We start from the raw sequence: 22,985 nt of genomic DNA on the forward strand, positions 1-22,985 counted from the left end.
TCTCGCAGTCATACAATTAAATAGAGTCAACAAAAGTATAAGTTTCAGACGCCTGTTTATGTATAAACTCTCCACCTCCCTCGAGCCTTCACTCAAAATATGTTCCTTTTACGTTCTCAACACGTAAAAAACCAGTGTTCACTGACAAAATGCCAGTATTATGTAGAAAATTATAGGAACACGCTGAACCCGTGTAAATATAGTTAAATGCGAATGTTCTGTCCGAAAAGCTCTAGTTCGTGCAGGTGTCACACACCCCACGTTGTCACTACTCCAATGAAATCATAGATACGAAAAGACAACGGTGGTCAACGGGGTGCGTACGACATGGTGCACTTAGCTTTATCTCTGCTGCTGCTGCTTAGCCGGTATGCTGGTTAGTCGGTTCGCTGGTTAGCCGGTCCGCTGGTTAGCCGGTTCGCTGGTTAGCCGGTCCGCTGGTTAGCCGGTCTCCTGGTTAGCCGGTCTCCTGGTTAGCGTAGCCTCAACAGTTCCCGCCAGAGTCAGCCGTGCAGATGTTACAGGAACGTAACGAAGCGAGGCGAACGAAGCGAAACGAAACGAAACGAAGGCTGCAAACAGAAAGCATCGGTGCACTAAACATGTCAGCTACCCCTCACCCACCACCTTAAAACATGTCATCTTTAAATATCTCATCGAGCACGTGGGCCTGCACAAAACGGACTTTTTACAACAACAAAACAGCCATTTTCCGTCCTTCTCTCCCTATCTGCAAAAACCATATACAGATTAGTATTTTAGCGTCACAGAGAGTAAATTATGCGCTAACCTGGAAAGAACAACAGAGAGTATTTCATTCCACAACACAGACTCATCAACAGCGTTAAATAATGATTTATTACCTCAAAAGCCTATGATTGTACTCTCAATGGAAGCAAAGTCCGCTTAGTCCTCCCTGGAACAGCCTCTGTTCGTCAACGGTGACCGAAAACCTCCAGAACCCCTTGTCGAATCCTTATGCGAAAGCCATCGCCGACGAAGGAATGTTGACGACTTGTCCTCAGCAAAGTACTGGCAGTGAGACAGGAAAAACTAGTGGAAGCTCCCCTAGAGTGCCGAATACAATATTCGGTGAAAAACCATCATACTCTAGAAACTGTGTATTAGATCCTTCCCCTTCTGCCGCTGGGTGTCAAGTGTGCCGTTCTTGTGTCTCTCTCAGACAACCTAGCCAATCACACGTGACTGACCTTGTCACAAAACCAGTCCAGCTATACACAATTCTGCCTCCCAAGCAGAAAAAAGACACGAGAAACTCAATCCCTGAAAATCCCGTGCGCGCTGTCAGCAAAAAACCGTCAGCCCTATGACAGCAAAAAAAAAACCACTGTGAAACTCGTGCGCTACAAAACATCCGTGTTCATTGAGCACTGTCAGCAACCTCTGCTGTAGCCCAATATCACGCACAGGCGCTTTCTATCATGATCGACCCAGAACAGGCACTCCACCGAGTGACACTTTCTTGGTCTCTGTCACCCGATCGTGACAGTGACACAGGTCTCTGTATGGGGAAGTTCTTCCAGTCCGCCAAGGCAGCCTTTCTGCAGTCTTTCACTTATTATTATCTGTGGCTGTTTTCTTCTTCAAGTCTGCTTATGCGTTTAAGATTTTACCTTGAGAGAAAAAAGTCAGATCGAAACTGACTTGTCTGTAACTGACAACCATCAAGGCCTATGGCCTGAGTGTACAGCATTAGAATACATTTCAATGATTCAATGGCTGAGGAGGCTGGACTGATATTTCCTCGGTAAGGAAGGAAAACCACCCCCCTCGCAACAACACCTCCCCATTACAACCCGCCCCACCCCCCGGCTTCAGACTCTTTTCTGGTAGTCAGTACCCCTCACCTAATCGTGTACGCTTTCAATTTAAATTCCACCTATAACTAAGTTTCTCTCTCTCTCTCTCGTCAATAACTTAAATCAGTTCAGAAAAGTCTTTTGTTGACCAGGAACTGCATGAGTCGTGGAGCCACAGACACAGACTGTGCCGGCCGTGTGAAAAGTACCCGTTTCCGTCTTCCTCAGTAAAAATCAAACTCGGGCCCGGGAAACGATGGAGTAGGGAGGGAGGGAGGGGGGGGGGAGGGGGGAGGGAGACAAGGACGGGCTGGGACAAAGGAACGAGGGGAAGACGAACAGGGTGTGGAACAGGTGTGGCGACACTGACTTTTGGGATCAGTGATAAAACACCCATTTCCCAAAAGCTGAGAGCTCCCGTACTCGCTTCAGCTCCATAGCTAACAAGTTACATGACAATAGTATAAGAAGTTAACTGCATTTTTCCTCAGACATGCTTGTGACACCAACAATGTAGTCCAAAATTAGGTAGAAAAGTGCAGTGGCGCGCCCCGAAACTATCACCCTCACTCAGGTCAAGCTGACTTTCCATCTTTTTCGACAGCCCGTCCTGTCCCCCTCTGTTTCGCCTCGAAATAGCCTTGACCTCTACTTGGCCTCGAAACATAGTGAACCCATCTGCCAACGGCTGCCACTCCGACATAAAATAAAGACAAGACGTGTTGGACTGGTTGGATCTTCTGAGATCAATAGTCTGTATATAGATATCTGATAGAGCCGAAGGTACGGAAGAAAACAACGGTCGTTCTGTCGTCTGCTCTGGCAAGAGAAAGGCGAGTGGTGCGCATCGTGGAAAAAAAAGCACATGCCGCATAGAGAGAGAGCGAGAGCCAGCGCGCGACGCATTGTGGGAACGGCTGAATGTGGGACACTGAGGGGGAGACCCGACGATTTTTTTGTGGTTACGCCGCGGACACCGAAACATAATTGTTTGATCGGTTTTTTTCTAGAACCTCTTGGGCCATGGATCGGTCGGATATGGGTAAGTGCTTTGCCAGTCTCACGCCATTAGTGCATGAGGGTGTTCTTTGTTGGTTAGCAAGTTGGCCTGTTTTTACGGGATAGCGGCCGCCATATTGGAGTGGCTATTTTCTCTGTGTGAAGTGAAGTGCTCTGTGTTGCGACGAAAGGTTCGTTCCCTGTTGCCGCTCATGGACCTGAGTGAATGAGTGTACGCTTGAGTTGCTTTAAGCTGCTGTTTTCGTTGTGGTCAGACTATCAAAGCCGAAAGCGTATGAGGCCTCGTGATGTGGAACTGGAAGTGAAATAGCATAGATCTATCTATTAAAACGTTTACGTGTGTTATTCCGATATTCGATTTAGTCATTCACTGAGTGCCTGTGCGTCCCACGAGCACTCCTTTCCCCGTTCTGTCCTAAAACTCTCATTCCAAGATAAAAACACAGAGGGGCAACAGGGGCGGATCAGTTGCTTTGTAAGGGGGGGGGGGCACTTTGAATCGAAAGTGAATGTGATGGGCGCGAAGCGCCCGAATTTGCTAGGGGGGTCCGGGGGCATGCCCCCCCGGAAATTTTTTTTGCCCAAAGAAGCAAAATGGTGCCATCTGGTGCCATTTGAACTTAGAAATGGTCATAGAATCAGCATAGAAAAATCTTTTTTTTTTTTCTTCTTCTTTTTTTCTTTTTTTTTTTTTTCGGGGGGGGGGGCACGTGCCCCCTGTGCCCCCCCCCCCTCGTCCGCCCCTGGGCAAGGGACACTTTATTCTTAGGATGCGAGGAATGTGTGTGTGTTGTGGGTACGTGCACGTGCGAATACTGTACATTCTGCGCTCGCCTTGGGCATGATAGTTTCGGAAGTTTAAAGTTGATAAACATCTGTGAGTGTGACACATCAGGCGGGCGATGTGCATTTTAGTGTACCTGTCTTATAGAGACATTTTCAGTTCGTGTACTGTATTTCTTTACTGTAGATTAGGGGCATCAGCTGGGTCAAGGTAATCTTGAACTTTAGCGTGTTAAATTCATAGCTCAGAATTCAGAGGCATTTAAAGGCAGAGTAAGCCTCCCGTAAACCATCACAGATACGGTCAGGTTTTTACACACAGTACAAACACCATTTCATTTAAACACTCACCAATAGACCTTTTCGGTATCTGAGCAGCTCTCGCGAGACACGCTCTTTGTTATGCTTTGAACATCGCGAGAACTTCGAACCTTGGCTTGTGCAGCTCGCACGAGATCGCTGTACCGCATGCTTTGCTATGCTCTGAAGTTTGCGAGAGATTACGAGAGCTTGGAATACCGATAGGGTCTATTGAGAACATCCTAGGTGCCCTCCGTAAAGAGCGAACAATTTTCAAAGAATTTATTTTTGCGTGGTTTATCTTACCCCTGAGCCATCGTGAACCCGTGTGATCCAGTTTTCCCTTTTCACAATGCAGTCGTCATAGTTAGTCATTTGAATGCGACTCGACGTGAGCTTATCTACAATAGCACGTTTTTTTTATGCACGAAACAACGGCTGTGGTTCACAAGAACTCTAGCGATGGCTTTTGACTGTTGAGAGGAACGGCGATTTGCACTGATAAACCGGCCGTCGTCTGCTACGACCTTTGCGTGACCCTGCTTCCGGGCTTTTCTTTTTTTAAACTTTCACAACTTCGAATTGTTCTGATCTTGTCTTGATGAAAAACGAATTCTTTTATGATTAAAGAATGTTTGTGTAACAAGCTGTCAATTTATTATTTAGATTTTAAAAGTTAGGTCTAGCGCAAAAACGAGGCGCCGTTGTTGTTAACGGAACAAGTCTACGAAAATAAATTCTTTGAAAATGTCTCACGCTCGACAGAAAGCAGCCAGGATGTTCCCGTTCGGTGAGCGTTCAAATGGAAGTATGCTTGTACTGTATTTAGACGCTCGGGGAGCTCTGTGATGGTTTACGGGAGGCTTACTGTGCCTTTAAGTCTCCAAATTTGTAGAACCTGCACTTGTAATCATAACAAGTAATTTTAGATCCTTTTGAAGTTACGGAATGAACTCCGATGAACTGTACGAATGCATTTCGTTTACATGGGTCAAAGAAGGAATTATCCGTATGACTATGAGCGAACAAGGGAGACAACTCTTTCGTGTAAATGATGTCTCATGGTTGACAACGTACGCCATTTTCGGTGCATTTTCGTCGATTGTACAACTAAATTAATTAATTATGCTTAAGTTTGGAGCTCAATCCTTCAATTAATTTCACGTCAAATGTTCTTTGGCTTGCTTACAGTTACATGGACTTGTAATTTGTATCAAAAATAACTTTAATAAGTAAAGAATGTCACTGGATTCTGAGCTATGAATTTAACACGCTAAAGTTCAAGATTACCCTACTGTCTGCTTCTTTTGATGTTTTGATTTAGTACATGAGTGCATTGTGTGTGTACACGTGTGTGTGTGTGTGTGTGTGTGTGTGTGGGGGGGGTGATGTTATTCAGTCACTGCATCATGACATCAAAACGAAAACCTTGTTTTGTGGGGACTGATTCAGAATAAAATAAAGATGGCACCAAAGTGAAAAAAACATTTTTCAAAAATATTTTTCAAAAGACTTTTTTTTATTCGGAGTGGCTCTGGAACCGGCGTGAGATTTACAAGAGACATGCAGTGATGCACGCTGTTACACTTCGAAAAGTATTACCGGCCTTCGCAGCTCTCGCTGGCGGTGTACAACATGCTTTACAGTGACTGCTTTGAAGTTTGTCAAGAGCTTGGAGTTGGATTACCAATAGGGTCTAATGTATCGATTGAACATTGGATTTCCCTTCTTTCACTGTTTCAGCCATGTGACGTCCGAGTCCAACAAAAATTCATATTTAGGCGGCCAGCCGAGACTAAAAATGAGTATGTTTGTTTACGTTCAATTGAAAAATGAAAATGAATTCCAAGCAGAATCGATCGATACATAAATATTATTTGTATTTTTCACCAAAAGATGGCATTTTACACAGATAACAACAGTCAGTGCACTTCGACCACTAGCGTGGTCTCGGAGGAACACTGACGGTCTCAATCTGTGTAAAATGTCATATTTTGGTCAAAAATATATATAATTATGGAAAAACATATCATTTTCAAAAAAGAAAACAGATGTAATGAAGGAACTGAGTGAACTGAGAACTTTTAAATGACAAAAAAAGGGAGGGTCAGGTGCGCTTAGAGAATATCTTAGATTTTTATTCTTCGTACATGTATAATGAGGTAACAATGTACACCGTCAGTCACTCAGTGTGTGATACAGTTTACAGTGGTTACATGCCTTGTTATGTCTTATTAACTAGGACTAGTTGTAGTACACGAAGTAGGAGCCAGCATGTATCCCGTAAGTAAGAGTGTGGCAAACTAGCATTAAATTCATTCTGCGAATAGGAGGACATTGATTTCTCAACACTTTTTACATGATCAAAGGCTCAGATAGTATTCTGATTCTCCTGCAACATTTTGCATTACCATTTCATGTAGTACAGCCATTGGAGTTTTTGTTTGCCATTGTGTCTGGGGTCTTGGGGAGAGAAAGAGTGGGCACAAAAGTCTTTGTGGCTGAAAGAAGATCTATACACTACAGTCAGTGGCTTTAGCAGGTCCATGTGCCTCTGAGTTACAGCTAGTCATACTCCTAGCTAAACACAGATAGAGGGAGAAGGGGCGAGATGGTATCCAAATGTCAAGATATGCTAATGCTTCTGACACATTTCCAGTTGCACAGTGCTGTGACCCAGTTTGCTGAATGTCGTTTGCCTGGGTAAAAGGAAGGCTGTGTCTGCTGTGTGAATCTGTGTCTATGCTTTCTAGGCCAGTGCTGATAAGTTGGTTGTCTCAGAGTGTGGTGTCTATTACATGGAGTGTATGTCTTGGAATTTATGACTTGGATTCTAATTTCTGTGAAACAGGAACATCAGACAGAGCCTTGATTTTTCATAGTCATTGATTGAATAACGGGAGACAGATAACATGATCAAGTTGATGTTCTGGAGTTGTTCAGCTTTTCTTCTTCTCGGTTATCAAGGAATGTGAATTCTGATCAGTTCTGCAGTCCCCTGATAAATTATGTGGATGAACTGTGAGTATTTACTGTTTTAAATTAATAGAAAAGTTCTAAGATTAAGTTCATGTCATTGTCAAACTCTCATTTACTGAGAGTTGCTAATTATTTATCCAACATATCTTTTAAGTAAAGCCTTTGTCTGAGAGCCAAGGAATTTGTCAGATACCCAGATTGCTGAGTCACTTGATGTTTCTCCCTCTCTCTCTCTCTCTCTCTCTCTCTCTCTCTCTCTCTCTCTCTTTCTAGCTCTCTCTCTCTCTCTCTCTCTCTCTCTCTCTCTCTCTCTCTCTCTCTCTCTCTTTCTTCCCTCCCTCCCTCCCTCCCTCTGTCGTTTTTGTTGGAAAGATAGTGGTGACAACTGACACTGAATTTGTTTTCATTTTATACATTTTGTTTTCATGTGCCTCTGCTTTCACTAGTTTCAGTTACACACACACACAATTTGTTGAATGTCAGTAAGCAGGGGAGGGTAACTCAGGTACTGGTTGAATGCTCTGGCTTTTCATTGGGTGAACAGCCTTGTAGCCAGTAATAGGGTGTTCAGTGGCATACAAATATATTCCCAACACACAGTCACACACAGCTCTATGTTGGCTTGTTCAGGCTGATAGCAAATTTCTGACCATGTGTTCTGCAGTTTTGCAATGGGTGAAAGATTTTTCTGGTCACATCAAAGTTTGTGACAAGGTGGAAGATTGGTGCTCTTTGAGGAATAGTCTACGGTTGTGCAAAAGAAAAAAAGACGGATTTACACTAAAGCCATTTTTTTGCTTGTGACAGAAAAAAATGACACATACCCGTAACAACAGTATGTTGTCCTGGTCGTTTCTGTGCTGGAAACCTTGACATTCTGAGGTCTGTGGAAAGTACCTTTTACACTTATGAAAGTTTTGTTAAACTTTAAAGAAGAAGGATTTGTGGTATTTTTTCTGCGAACACAAAAGAAGAAGAAGAGGTGGTGATTTTCTGCGGTCGACTGAAATTGAAAAGAATGACATATAGAGGTAATTGGATTTTTTTTCCCCTGATGGTTTGTGTGTATGCAGCCTTGACATTTGGAGATTTTTGAGGAATACATGTAGTTTACAATTGTGCAAGATAAGAGTTAATAAGACTCAGAGACGAATTTATGGTTGTTTTTTTGCTGATGATTGAAAAGAATGACACATCTACAGATAACTATTAACTGGAATATTATTATTTTTCTTAGTTGGTTTTGTGTTGTAAAAGCTGAGTCTTTGAAGACAAGCAGTCTTAATTTTGTTTTGTATGGAGTCAGTAAATAATTATTACTTACTTTTATTAGTTAAATACTAATGAAGTACTGTGGCGTTTCTTGTTGTTTGTCTTTGACAAGGCAAGTGGTGCGACATGGCATGTGGTGGTGTTCATCTGTTACAGGTGTTGCTCTTTTGAAAAAGATATGGATAGAATCATGTGTGTGTCTGTATATGGTCAAGAGTACAGAATAGTGTCCAGTCTCTGTGACATGAGCATGACAAATATAATTTTGTCATAAAACAATCTTTTTTACTTAAATTGGAGCATATAGTTATCTTGATACTTCCTACCAAAAGAAATTTCAAATGGGCTATTTACTGAGTAGTATTTGAAGAAAATGTATTTGGTTTGCATGTAACGGTAACACCGTGACCCTTTCAATCAACATCAACTTAAAACAAATCCAGTTTAATTCCAGGTCTTTATTTAACTTTAACAGCCTGCTACAAGTGTACTTTCAATGATTAAATCATAACAACAGTGTTCTAGTCTGATACAGTATTGAAAACTGCATGTAACTGTTGCATGTACGTAACTTTACACAAAGCAGAACATTTGACTCACAATGTTAAAAAAGTAACATATTTAAGTAAAATAAACAAACAAAAAGTCTTCAAATATGTTAAGCCTTATCTTTATATTTAATTGTAAGAAGAAAAAGTTCATTTTTCCAATTTCTGAATTATGTTATAATGCACCATGCATTTACAACATCAGGCGTTCCTAATTTCAAGGTAAAATGACTAAGTAAATGTACTGTATTAAAGGCTCCTACATTGTCAAGGTATGAAATACTTCAGTTAAAGTATTAATTAAGGTTAAAGTATCCCAACAATTGTTTTACTCGTTTTAATGTATAAAATAGAAAACCTAGCAATACATGCATGTAACATAACACTGTGACCTATCCTTTTTCTTACCCATTTTTCACCAGAAAAAGAAATCCATCCAGAATTAAATGTTCTACAAGTAAATACATAGATATAAACATATTTCACATCCAAAAATGTGAGTCCAAGTGATAAAGGGAAAGAATAAATAACAAGAAAAGACGTATGCAAGTAACTTTACACCAACTACGTAGTGCTATTTGAAGGTGAAATAATTGTTATACAGCCTCTTAATCACTTAAATCGTACTAGTAATTGAAGAAAACATTCTCTTAATATTGAATGACCTATTGAGTGCTTAAGACAGTGAAATAATTGAATTTAAGTGGATTCAGAGCCAGTTTTAGGCAACAAACAAAATATCCCGAATAAGGGAAAGGCAAACATATCCATTCAACTTTTGTTATTACTTCAGCTACACCTTAGTAATCAAAAGAGAAATACTCAAACAAAACAGCAAATGTTAGACAAAACATTGGGCAACAACCAAAAATGTCCTACCAACCAAACTTTGCTACCAACCAGCCTTTCCTATCTTTCAGATTGTAACTAGACAACAGCACAACATGAACTCAAAAACAAACATGAAGCTGCTAACCACAGATGTGGCACTGACAGATGGAATAGAAGAGCCTCTGCATACATGAAAATCAACTACAGTTTTGAAATATTAACAAAACAGCGTTCCACCCACTCGTATTATTTTTTATTGTTTTTTTTTTATTATGGAGGGAATGCATCTAGGCTGGTTGACCTCATGCTAAACAAATACATGACAACAGTACAGCTTCAGAAATCTTAGTGCATGGGAACAAAGGGCTACACATAGAAGTCTGTTTGCTTTCACGCTGTTTCTTCAGGAAATGTACTTCTGCACCATCACCAATGAGGGCTTGAATCTGCAACACAAAATAACAAGAAATTCCGAGGTGATATTCAAAGCGTACCAGTTCCACATAACTAATCTCATGAAAATCATCAATTTGATTGAATTAAACATAAATTACCATGCATGTTAATATATCCGTGTACATTTAAACAAAAACTAGTATCATCGGTACTGAAACAAACAAAAAAAATAAATCCCCAGTGCCTCAATTCTCACAATTTCTTCCTGAATGTATTGAAGTCCTTGTACTCTTACCCCTGGAAATGCAGGTCACAGTATTGTCAGCTGAGTCCACACCACTCTGTTCTGCAAACTTCACTGGATGTTGTCTCAGTTGATAGTGTCCAGGGAAGGAAGAAAATTAAAACAAAATTAAATGCTGGACCGATGATTGAAACAAACTTTTTTGTGTCCTGAAATAGCATTCCTAATGCTGTTGATCATGTGTGTGTTATGTTACATTGTGATTCAAACACATACTGTTAAAACTCATCCTAATACATAATTATTCACTCTTTGTCTGAAAACACTCACCTTCTTTGTGAATTTTTGTTTTTACCGAGTAAAGTTACATTCAAGCAATAGATTAAGTGGGTTTTTGTTTGTTTGTTGACCTGCATTAAACCATATCTTGGTTGTTAAGCAGCCTTAAAAAAAAAGCATCCACAGAAAAGAAAGAAAAGATAATAAACTATGTTGACGGCAATTTTTACTCATACATGTAACTTAACACCGAATAATCCCTTAGTCTATGATTATGTTTGTGTTATGTGACATTCAAACACATGTTTAAAAAAAATGCTTGTACTAAATGATCCACTCTTTGAACATTATAGTGTGCAATTAGTGTGCACAAAAATGTGAAATTCTTCAAGATACGTTTGAAAGTAACTTTACACAAAACCTATGGTGTCATGTTACATGCAAACACCTTTAATCTATTTTGAAGCATTAAACAGTTTGAAAAGCAAAATTGTTGACTGTTTCCATCCAGTCACCTTTCAAAGTGGGATTGAACCAGTCAATGAAATCCTGAGTTCATCTTAGCAATGCCATTTGAAAATGTCAGTATGACTGCAGGTACATAACATGCATTTGTCGTGTTAAGTTACTTGCATGCACGTTTTTACTGCATGTAACATAATGCACAATTATAATTCAAATGTTACCATGAAGCAAACAATTCATTTGTATTAAAAAGCTCCTATTCAATAGATTTTGCTATACCAAACTTGTGTGATGAAAAATACATGAGTGTAACTTAACACCACTCTTTATGGAGTAAAGTTACATACAAACACATATATCATTAAAACATCCCTTGTGCAGGCGAAAACACAAACTGAAGTTAAAGATCGCCATTCAAAACGCATCATCTTGAAAAATCAGACAGGTACTTGCAGATTCAGTTTCCATCAACAAGGTGATAGTTAGCATGTAACTTTACACGGGCATGTTGTCACTGTGATTGCGTTAGGTTACGTACGAACAGAACATTCAAACTTGGGTTTAAGATCGTACCAGGGCCATCCACATTCATCGAGAATGCAAATGTTCAGATTATTGCATATTTGTTTTCCTTTAAAATTTCCCCGATCTAAAATGAATGCAGCACTTGCTTGTACGTAACGTTAACGATATGTACTTTCGTGTTAAGTTACAATCACGCGTCAAGATGGTAAAAAAATGGTAAGTCGTAACAATTTTTTTTAATCCTTCGAGATCTCACAACACTACGTCCAAAATTGGTCTTCTCGCTAAAAAACATGCAAAAATCATTCTCCTAAAGCAAACATATTCACGCATGTAACATTAAAAACAGTAACACCAAAAGTAAGCATGGTCACTCACAAACATGTGCTCATAACAAATCAACAAACATTTTCCACAATTCCAAATGCGACTAAGATAACCCCTGCTAACACTGTTTTCACGTTCATGCCGTTGTTCATAAAAATGATAATGTATTTTGGTCACTTTACTTGCATTTCATGTCTTTCACTGACAAAACTGCATGAACGTAACCATAAACAGCAAAACTTACCTCATGCTTTTTCGCCACAATGATCCATCAATGCTTCGACCAAAACAGCATGTGACCAGCTCTTTTGTAAACAATATTCAAAATGGCCGCCGCTTACGCAAAATCTCGTTCACGTCCTAGTGAGGGATCGTTTTTTGTTGCATGCGCGTAACATAACATTTACGCGGTTTTCAATTATTTTTCCCTTGGACTGCTATGTAGAGTGGAATCAAGAAACCGCTTAAAGTCCTATGCCGAAATGAAGGCAGCGACAGAAGCTTTAAAATCATGCTGTTTCCCACCTACGCGAGACTTCCAACTCGTTGTTAAAATGAAGACGAACTCGGTACGAAAAACTAACGCGACGGTTACGCGCAAGCAGCCGTCCTTTGAACGCAATTATACACATCGCCGGTCATTCGTTCGTCCTGACAGTAAACCTGCATTGAACTGTTTTGTCTTTCATAACATGATATGATTGATTCAGTTTCAAATTGTCTCTGGTAAAGCGAACATGCAGCTTCAAAGTGTAGTGTGTGAATTGTGTCACGTTTCGCGTTTCGCCGACAACCGACTTTTTCGAACTAATCCACAGATATATAACTCAACAGACACAGATTTGAACACAAGAAGACATGCATATTGAAATCAACTTATTTTGAACAGATTAGAACAGGTTTGATTGAGGTGCATGTAGAATGGTTGCCTTTACAAGGCTAGTTTTGTGACTAACTCGTGATACAGGCACTCGACGCTCTGTTGTACTCTTGACCATATTACAGAGAGAGAGTAATGAAAATGTATGTGTGTGACAGGAGGCTAGGGATTAAACGTGAAAGGTCGAGGAAGTTAATATAACTGTAGGTGTAAGCATTCTGCGTAAAGGTCTATCCACTGATTACATATCAGGGTTTTTGGATTTCTGTGTCACTGTCAATATCTTGATGTCTTGAAAGAAAGGACAAAACAACAACAACACACAAAATCCGTTTTAACAAAGTTAAAATCAAAGTAACTGTCAAGCTTTATTTTGGGCTCATATTATGAGTAGGGGGGGGGGGGGGGGGGGGTCCATAAATTGAGTTTAGAGTTGGAAAGTCAGTCATGCGAATCAACAGTCCTAGGGTCTCTGTAATGCATGTTTACTATCAAGGGAATCCACCTATACAAAAGCCCCCTAACATCTTGTGTAATGTGTTACTACTGGTTGAGTAGATTAGCATGACTTTACCTCACAAATTTCCCGCAGTGGGGCACTGCGGTTATGAAATTAAAGGCCCCTCCTGTTTTTGGAACCGCAGGAGCTTTCTAGTTTGCTGTTAGGTAGATTTTTGGTTCCTCTTTCCTGTCATGCTCTCTTTTTCTTCATGAATTCTTTTCTTTTTTCTGCCTTCTTGCTCATTCACCTGTATTTTTTCCAAAAAACTCTTCTCTTGCCGCTTGTCTCGCGATTCATGTATAGTTTAATCTGTTAGTGTTCTGATGTAAGTCCAGCAGTAGATAGGTTAAGCCTATTTTAACATACTGGAAACTGGTAATCTTCCAGTAGGTATTAATTTAGTTTTACTAAAGCCTGCTGGGACACAAGTAATGGGTTAGTGCATTTGTAAACAGGAATCGCTTGACAAGTGGCCCCCTTCATCCCCCCCTTCCTCGTCCTGATATGGCTCTGCGTAGTCGGCTGGACGTTAAGCAACAAATAAACAAACAAACAAACAAAAAACCTCACAAATTGCCATTACACTGTCATTGAGGCAGTTTGTTCAGGGTGTGCTTGTTGCTGGGCATGTAGGAATTCACAGCTAGAACGAAAATAACTTGCACTTTCAACTTCACAAGATCTGGACTGGAAAAGAATTGCAGCATAGTTAGGACGGCAGACGCAATGCTGAGTTGCATTACAAATGTACAAGTCACGAGCAGGTAATGAGGTATGAGGAAATTTAGCTTTGCTGACGGTGACACTGGCAGTATACATGTACTTTATAAATTACAGTAATTGTTCTGATTGGTGGTACGGTTAGTTTAGGCACACACACACACAAAAGTCTGGTTGGTTACTTTTTTTCATTATTTTTTTTTATTGAATTTTTGTTTTGTATTTACACAGGGGAATGTGGCTTTTCATTGGTGGGAAATCATGCGAAATGTGTCCCCTGGATGTTGGAGAAAAGTAACTTTCCTTGTAAACTTCAGTAAAGTATGCAAAGTGAAGTTTTGTCATTTTTGAGTCACTTGAGAAAAAGTGACTCTATGTAATCGGTCAGTGTTAGTCTGTCCGGCCGTCTGGCCGGCCGTCCGTAGACACCACCTTAACGTTGGACTTTTCTCGGAAACTATCAAAGCGATCGGGCTCATATTTTGTTTAGTCGTGACCTCCAATGACCTCTACACTTTAACGATGGTTTCGTTGACCTTTGACCTTTTTCAAGGTCACAGGTCAGCGTCAAAGGAAAAATGAGACATTTTATATCTTTTCTCGGAAACTATCAAAGCGATCGGGCTCATATTTTGTTTAGTCGTGACCTCCAATGACCTCTACACTTTAACGATGGTTTCGTTGACCTTTGACCTTTTTCAAGGTCACAGGTCAGCGTCAAAGGAAAAATTAGACATTTTATTTCTTTGACAAAGTTCATCGGATGTGATTGAAACTTTGTAGGATTATTCTTTACATCAAAGTATTTACATCTGTAGCCTTTTACGAACGTTATCAGAAAAACAAGGGAGATAACTAGCCTTTTCTGTTCGGCAACACACAACTTAACGTTGGGCTTTTCTCGGAAACTATAAAAGTGACCGGGCTCAAATTTTATGTGAACGTGACTCATTGTGTTGTGAATAGCAATTTCTTCCTGTCCATCTGATGCCTCATATAATATTCAGAACTGCGAAAGTGACTCGATCGAGCGTTTGCTCTTCTTGTTAATTATATTGTTTTGAAGGATCAAAATAAGTTCTAGGGTTAGAGGAGGAACACATAGCGTCGTTCACGAAATCGGAAACAAGAGACTTTTGTGTGTGCCTAATCCATAATGAAGGTAATTGCTGTCATACTAATATCTGCACAATGAATGGCTGCCTAAATGGTGTGGGGAAAAACAGGTGTACGCATAAATAATGCCCATGAACCAGCATGAGTGCACGTGGGAGTTGCAGTCAGCAAACCTAGAACTAGTAGGAAAAAGAAGAGTGAGTTGTTCCGATTATTTCTTGCAGGCATGGAAATTGTCCGCCGAACGGCGGATTTCCGCCGATTTTTTTTTTTGTTCCGCCGAAAATGCAAAAGTGTCCGCCGAAAAAATAAAGGGGTGAGGCACACAAAAAAAACACCGGTTAATTTGGCCTTTGCGCAAAAGCCCGCGAAAACTTTCCGTACTTTGTTCACGCATTGCAACCGCCCGCCTCAGTTATTGAACTTTTATGTTTGAAAGTAAACCAGATTGCACAGATTGTGTTACAAGTTACATTGTCCTGTTTTTCTCAACAGATCAATTTTTTTTTTAAATTTAAACCATATAATACATGTATATATTTTTTTTCTTCAAAAAAGCAAAAATTGGTACATTTTTGTACTAAAAACTCTGATTCTAAAAACAGAATTTAATGGCAAACTTGGAGCTCAGATGACACCAGATTGCACCATCTGGGTTCTTTGGAGAAAACATTTTCCGGGGGGGCATGCCCCCGGACCCCCCTAGTAAGGCTAGGCGCTTCGCGCCGTCGACTTGACGCTTCGCGTCTTCAGTTATAAATTTTCCGCCTTTTTTACAATTTTCAATTCCCATGCCTGTTCTTGATGTCCAGTCTGCTGATGATCTCCTATGACACTGTGTTGACATCCTATGACACTGTGTTGATCTCCCATGACGCTGTGTTGACATCCTATGACGCTGTGTTGACATCCTATGACGCTGTGTTGATCTCCTATGACGCTGTGTTGACATCCTATGATGCTGTGTTGACATCCTATGACACTGTGTTGACATCCTATGACACTGTGTTGATCTCCTATGACACTGTGTTGATCTCCTATGACACTGTTGATCTCCTATGACACTGTGTTGACATCCTATGACGCTGTGTTGACATCCTATGACGCTGTGTTGACATCCTATGACGCTGTGTTGACATCCTATGACGCTGTGTTGACATCCTATGACGCTGTGTTGACATCCTATGACACTGTGTTGACATCCTATGACACTGTGTTGACATGTTATGACACTGTGTTGACCTCCATGACCCTGTGTTGACATCCTATGACGCTGTGTTGACGTTCTATGACAATGTGTTAACATCCTTTGACATCCTATGACACTGTGTTGACATCCTATGATGCTGTGTTGACATCCTATGACGCTGTGTTGACATCCTATGACACTGTGTTGACTTATGACGCTGTGTTGACCTCCTATGACGCAGTGTTGACATCCTATGACGCTGTGTTAACATCCTATGACACTGTGTTGACATCCTATGACACTGAGTTGACATCCTATGACGCTGTGTTGACATCCTATGACGCTGTGTTGACATCCTATGACACTGTGTTTCAGACACGCTGGACAACAGCGGACCAGGGCCAGGCGGCATGCCGGGCATGCACATGGGCCACTCGAGCATGATGGGCCAGCACCAGCAGGACGTCAAGCCGGACATCAACGCCCTCAACAACTACCCCTTCGGCTTCGGACACGCCGGCATGCCGGGGTTACCCACCTCCAGCCAGCCCTCACCCGGCGGTCCTGGCAGCATGACGTCCCAGATGCACTCCCCCACCTCCTCCATGGGCTCACCCCCCATGATGTGTCTCAGCCCCACAGGGACCTCCTCCCCTGGCATGCCACATTCCTCTCTCCACAACAAACACATATGCGCCATCTGCGGCGACAGAGCCTCCGGAAAGCATTATGGTGTTTACAGGTAAAATGAAATGTTCTGAAAACTAATCTTTCTTGTTTTTGGAATTTTAATCAATACCAACAAATGAAGGAAAGCATTATGGCGTTTACAAGTCAAATGAAATGTTCTGAAAACTTTCTTGTTTTTTGGATTTGTTGTCAATACCTACAAATGAAGGAAACGTTGACAGTTTCATGTACAGTTATCTATAGCAGACCTGTCACCTTCTTTCTCTTGTTGGCACACTTTGTCCTTAGTTCCTGTTCATGCTGGCCATAAAAGTTTGAAGAAAGATTTGTCTTCATAAGCAGAAAGTGCTGGATGGTACCCCTTTCTTGTTAGCTTTAATTAAAAATTAAGGAACAGAGATAGTAACTGATAATGTTTTTTTAGAGCAATGTGTTATTCATTGATATGTGTGTGGTTGCACGTTAAATAATGTTTTGTTGTCGTAGTATTTTGATTGTACAGCTCCTCCGAAAACGGCGTATGGCTGCCTAAATGGCGGGGTAAAAAACGGTCATACACGTAAAATTCCACTTGTGCAAAAAACACGAGTGTACGTGGGAGTTTCAGCCCATGAACGCAGAAGAAGAAGAAGAAGATTGTACAGCGCTATATAAATATTATTATTATTAACTGGAGCGCAGACTCAACTGTTGTTCTGTGCTCAGGCGCTTGAACTAAGGGGAATAACTGTGGTGATTGCAAACTGAAAAGCAGCTACATGTACTTAGACTTGCAATGGGAAGTACATCCTTAACAAATGCCGTGTTTCTTTGTTTTGTTTTTCTTTTGTCAGAATTTGTCCATAATATTTTAAATGTCATTTGCTTTATATTTCAGTTGTGAAGGCTGCAAAGGTTTTTTCAAGAGGACGGTGCGGAAAGACCTGACGTACGCCTGTCGAGACGACAAGAACTGTATGATTGACAAACGACAGCGCAACCGATGCCAGTACTGCCGGTACATGAAGTGTCTGTCACAGGGCATGAAAAGAGAAGGTAAACTTTGAGATGAGAAAATGGGCATATCTGGGTTTTTTACATTCTTTCTGTAGACACACATTAACCTTGATGTGGTATCACTGATAAGGCTTAGGCCTTGGGCGATCAAGACAGCAAACTGATCCTGAAAACTGGTTTTAGCTTGTGTTCAAAGGGAAATCCTTCCCTTTTGTGTTTCTTTTCTTTTCTCTCGCTCTGTTCTTTAAAAAACATTATTTTCTTTGATAATTGAACACACTTCATGTAGTCTGTTTTGTCGCAAGATAAGACTTAAGAATGACCGCCACATGAGTGGGACAACTACTCTCGCACGAATTAGACCGCTTGCTCATTTGTACCTCAAAAAACGACCCTATCCCCCACTCCCTCCCCCTTCCTGGCCCACAGGCTTCTACCTCCATCCCCACCATCAAATAGTGTGACAAAGCACAGTTCAGCTTTTTGTTTCCTCTGTGGGAACGTTTTGATTCCGCTGCCCGCAGCAGGGACGAAGCGGCTTCCTCGCTGATCTGTAGCGTGTCTGTCCACAGCGGTTCAGGAGGAGCGTCAGAGAGTGAAGGAGAAGGGGGACGGTGAAGTTGAGAGCACATCGGGGGCCAACAGTGACATGCCTGTCGAGCAAATCCTCGAGGCCGAGCTGGCTGTCGAGCCCAAGATTGAAACCTACATTGACGCTCAGGTAAGGCTAACTGATGACGCTAGGTGCCTTGGAACACGGCACTAGCTGCAACTGGAAAGCAAGAGGGATACGCTGATCGAAAACCTGTCAGCTGGTTACAGCAACGTGTCGAACTTGGTTGGAATTACAAAGAAATCGCTTTGTTTTGATGCGTTACACTGTAAAATACAATAAAAGTCGGTATAGTGATTGTAGTTTTGACAAGGTTAATTTTTTTTGCACCAGTATTTTTCTGCAGAATGTTCTGTTAATACCAGCACTGCTTTGGGGGAGGGCTGGAGGAGGACTTTTTAAAATGAAGGAAACTTTTTTTTTCTTTATTTTTCCCCCCATGGTCTTCAGATTGGATGATTGTAAGAGGCCTCTCCTTGCGAGAATATGCAAGGAAGAGAGGATGTTTTGAAAAGAAATAATTGATGTAGTGGGAGGCCATGTTGAGATGGCTCAATGTGAGATGAGGAGTGGGCGTAGTTCCCAAAGAACATGCTTGAGGGGAAAGTTTCCCCTCATGTCAGGGGGGTGGGACTGGACACAACTTACGAATTCCGCTGGAGTAATCTACTTTTCCGCGTCCCATTTTATCACAGTATCTATAACTTGTTGACTGAATGATATGGAGAGAAGTGAAGATGGAACAGAACACTGGAGGCTTGAGAGTTAAATTGTGCTGACTGAAAACTCCTGATAACTAATAGTCATGTTGAGCTTCAATGCATTGGGGTGTCACTTGGATCATATTGCCAGTATTGGATTATGGATACATGGTTCATTCCGTAAATATGCACCATTACAATGTTACCATTGTTGTGTGAAAGTGTTTTTTATGTTTGGTTGGGAATTTTTTTTTATGGGGGGGGGGGGGAGGAGAATGTATTTTTTACCTGATCCAAACGAGTTGAATTTTATTCTCAGAATGCACCAGATTGCACAGATTTTAATGTACCATTTAGAAAAAATCGGGGGAGCATGCTCCCGAACCCCGCTAGAAAAAAGGGATTTCCTCTTTTTTCATCACAAGAGAGTCCCACCCCTGATCAATGACCACCTGCCAAATCATGGCTTCTGTCCTGACACAGAAGTGTGTGCAACCTGTCTATTGCATTGTTTGCGCGCCTGTTAGATTGCTTTGCGAGTTGTTGCGTTGTGGCGCACTAATAAGACGTGTGAAATATATGATCACGTGAGACCGCGAGACTCGAAAGAGATCTCAGCAGTCGAGCGCGAACGTTGAGAAAGTAAAGAACAAGAAATGACTTCGCTGGCTCGACTCAATTTTTATTGGTTTGACTGAGAAGATTTCACCAACGAACAACCATCAGAACAATAGAGCAACAACACCACAAAGCAATCCAACAAGCGCGCAAACAATGCAATAGACAGTCATCATCTCACACATGCATGTGCTAAACACAGCCTGACCAGGCCATTTTATATTGAGCAGTCGTGTGTGTGTGTGTGACACAGCAACCAGTGCTAACTAAGATAATGGGCCTGGTGCTGTTTTTAATGAGTTGTTGGTTCTACTGTTTGAACCAACACCTCTTGCAATGGCGCGACCTGTACTTGACAATCTTGACTTTCAGCATTGTTGCTGGGTAGAGCTTGGGGAAAGGTCCAAGACCACTGACCACTTTCGCTAGTATTCAATAGAAATCTATTGCTGAGAGACCACTGACCACTCTCGCTAGTGTTCAATAGAAATCTATTGCTGAGAGACCACTGACCACTCTCGCTAGTGTTCAATAGAAATCTACTGCTGAGAGACCACTGACCACTTTCACTAGTGTTCAATAGAAATCTATTGCTGAGAGACCACTGACCACTCTCGCTAGTGTTCAATAGAAATCTACTGCTGAGAGACCTCTGACCACTCTCGCTAGTGTTCAATAGAAATCTATTGCTGAGAGACCACTGACCACTCTCGCTAGTGTTCAATAGAAATCTATTGCTGAGAGACCACTGACCACTCTCGCTAGTGTTCAATAGAAATCTACTGCTGAGAGACCAATGACCACTCTCGCTAGTATTCAATAGAAATCTATTGCTGAGAGATCACTTTCGCTAGTGTTTAATAGAAATCTATCGCTGAGAGACAACTGACCACTTTCACTAGTGTTCAATAGAAATTATTGCTGAGAGACCACTGACCACTCTCGCTAGTGTTCATTAGAAATCTACTGCTGAGAGACCTCTGACCACTCTCGCTAGTGTTCAATAGAAATCTATTGCTGAGAGACCACTGACCACTCTCGCTAGTGTTCAAAAGAAATCTATTGCTGAGAGACCACTGACCACTCTTGCTAGTGTTCCAAGAAATCTATTGCCCAGAGACCACTGACCACTCTCGCTAGTGTTCAATAAAAATCAATTGCTGAGAGACCACTGATCACTTTCGCTAGTGTTAAAAAGAAATCTATCGCTGAAAGACCACTGACTACTCTCGCTAGTGTTAAAAAGAAATCTATTGCCGAGAGACCCCTGACCACTCTCGCTAGTGTTAAAAAGAAATCTATTGCCGAGAGATCACTGACCACTTTTGCTAGTGTTAAAAAGAAATCAATTGCCCATAGACCACTGACCATTTTCACTAGTGTTCAATAGAAATCTATTGCTGAGAGACCACTGACCACTCTCGCTAGTGTTCAATACAAATCTATTGCTGAGAGACCACTGATCACTTTCGCTAGTGTTAAAAAGAAATTTATTGCTGACAGACCACTGACCACTCTCGCTAGTTTTTAATAGAAATCTATCGCTGAAAGACCACTGACCACTCTCGCTAGTGTTAAAAAAAAAATCTATTGCTGAGAGACCACTGACCACTCTTGCTAGTGTTCAATAGAAATCTATTGCCGAGAGACCTCTGACCACTCTTGCTAGTGTTCAATAGAAATCTATTGCAGAGAGACCACTGACCACTCTTGCTAGTGTTCAATAGAAATCTACTGCTGAGAGACCTCTGACCACTCTCGCTAGTGTTAAATAGAAATCTATTGCTGAGAGACCACTGACCACTCTCGCTAGTGTTCAATAGAAATCTATTGCTGAGAGACCACTGATCACTTTCGCTAGTGTTAAAAAGAAATTTATTGCTGACAGACCACTGACCACTCTCGCTAGTGTTTAATAGAAATCTATCGCTGAAAGACCACTGACCACTCTCGCGAGTGTTAAAAAAAATCTATTGCTGAGAGACCACTGACCACTCTTGCTAGTGTTCAATAGAAATCTATTGCCGAGAGACCTTTGACCACTCTCGCTAGTGTTCAATAGAAATCTATTGCTGAGAGACCACTGACCACTCTTGCTAGTGTTCAATAGAAATCTACTGCTGAGAGACCTCTGACCACTCTCGCTAGTGTTAAATAGAAATCTATTGCTGAGAGACCACTGACCACTCTCGCTAGTGTTCAAAAGAAATCTATTGCTGAGAGACCACTGACCACTCTCGCTAGTGTTCAATAGAAATCTATTGCCGAGAGACCACTGACCACTTTTGCTAGTGTTCCAAGAAATCTATTGCCCATAGACCACTGACCACTCTCGCTAGTGTTCAATAGAAATCTATTGCTGAGAGACCACTGATCACTTTCGCTAGTGTTAAAAAGAAATCTATCGCTGAAAGACCACTGACCACTCTCGCTAGTGTTAAAAAGAAATCTATTGCCGAGAGACCGCTGACCACTCTCACTAGTGTTAAAAAGAAATCTATTGCCGAGAAACCACTGACCACTCTCGCTAGTGTTAAAAAGAAATCTATTGCCGAGAGACCACTGACCACTTTTACTAGTGTTCAATAGAAATCTATTGCTGAGAGACCACTGACCACTCTCGCTAGTGTTCAATAGAAATCTATTGCCGAGAGACCTCTGACCACTTTCACTAGTGTTCAATAGAAATCTATTGCTGACAGACCACTGACCACTCTCGCTAGTATTTAATAGAAATCTATCGCTAAAAGACCACTGACCACTCTCGCTAGTGTTAAAAATAAATCTATTGCTGAGAGACCACAGACCACTCTTGCTAGTGTTCATTAGAAATCTATTGCCGAGAGACCTCTGACCACTTTCACTAGTGTTTAATAGAAATCTATCGCTGAAAGACCACTGACCACTCTCGCTAGTGTTCAATAGAAATCTATTGCTGAGAGATCACTGACCACTCTCGCTAGTGTTCAATAGAAATCTATTGTGGAGAGACCTCTGACCACTTTCGCTAGTGTTCAATATAAATCTATTGCCGAGAGACCACTGACCACTTTCGCCAGTGTTCCAAGAAATCTATTGCTGAGAGACCACTGACCACTCTCGCTAGTGTTCAATAGAAATCTATTGCGGAGAGACCACTGACCACTCTCGCTAGTGTTCCAAGAAATCTAT

At 41.3% G+C, this 22,985-nt stretch overlaps 1 protein-coding gene and 2 long non-coding RNA genes across 6 annotated transcripts in view; 2 read left to right on the plus strand and 1 right to left on the minus strand.

Moving 5' to 3' along the window:
• LOC138948979 (uncharacterized) overlaps positions 1–22,985 on the plus strand; it is a 411,010-nt gene that overhangs the window by 167,435 nt on the left and 220,590 nt on the right. The gene's annotated exons all lie outside the window — the stretch shown is intronic.
• Positions 1–22,985, plus strand: part of LOC138948969 (retinoic acid receptor RXR-like) — a 157,020-nt gene that overhangs the window by 115,743 nt on the left and 18,292 nt on the right. The window contains exons 1-5 of one of the 4 annotated variants that reach the window (XM_070320657.1): positions 2,485–2,862; positions 6,775–6,944; positions 16,572–16,938; positions 17,764–17,921; positions 18,440–18,603. In XM_070320657.1, coding sequence (XP_070176758.1) covers positions 6,932–6,944; positions 16,572–16,938; positions 17,764–17,921; positions 18,440–18,603 — 702 coding nt within the window. In that variant the 5' untranslated portion in view covers positions 2,485–2,862; positions 6,775–6,931. Of the gene's footprint in view, positions 1–2,484; positions 2,863–6,774; positions 6,945–16,571; positions 16,939–17,763; positions 17,922–18,439; positions 18,604–22,985 lie in introns of those variants that run through there. The other 3 variants (XM_070320656.1, XM_070320654.1, XM_070320655.1) reach the window with 3 other exon arrangements.
• Positions 8,618–13,073, minus strand: LOC138948978 (uncharacterized). The gene is made up of 2 exons (XR_011450133.1): positions 10,245–13,073; positions 8,618–9,999 (listed from the first exon to the last, which is right to left on the minus strand). It is a non-coding gene; the product is annotated as an uncharacterized lncRNA (long non-coding RNA).

This window comes from Littorina saxatilis, linkage group LG15, assembly GCF_037325665.1.
Source record: "Littorina saxatilis isolate snail1 linkage group LG15, US_GU_Lsax_2.0, whole genome shotgun sequence".
Classification (NCBI taxonomy): domain Eukaryota; kingdom Metazoa; phylum Mollusca; class Gastropoda; order Littorinimorpha; family Littorinidae; genus Littorina; species Littorina saxatilis.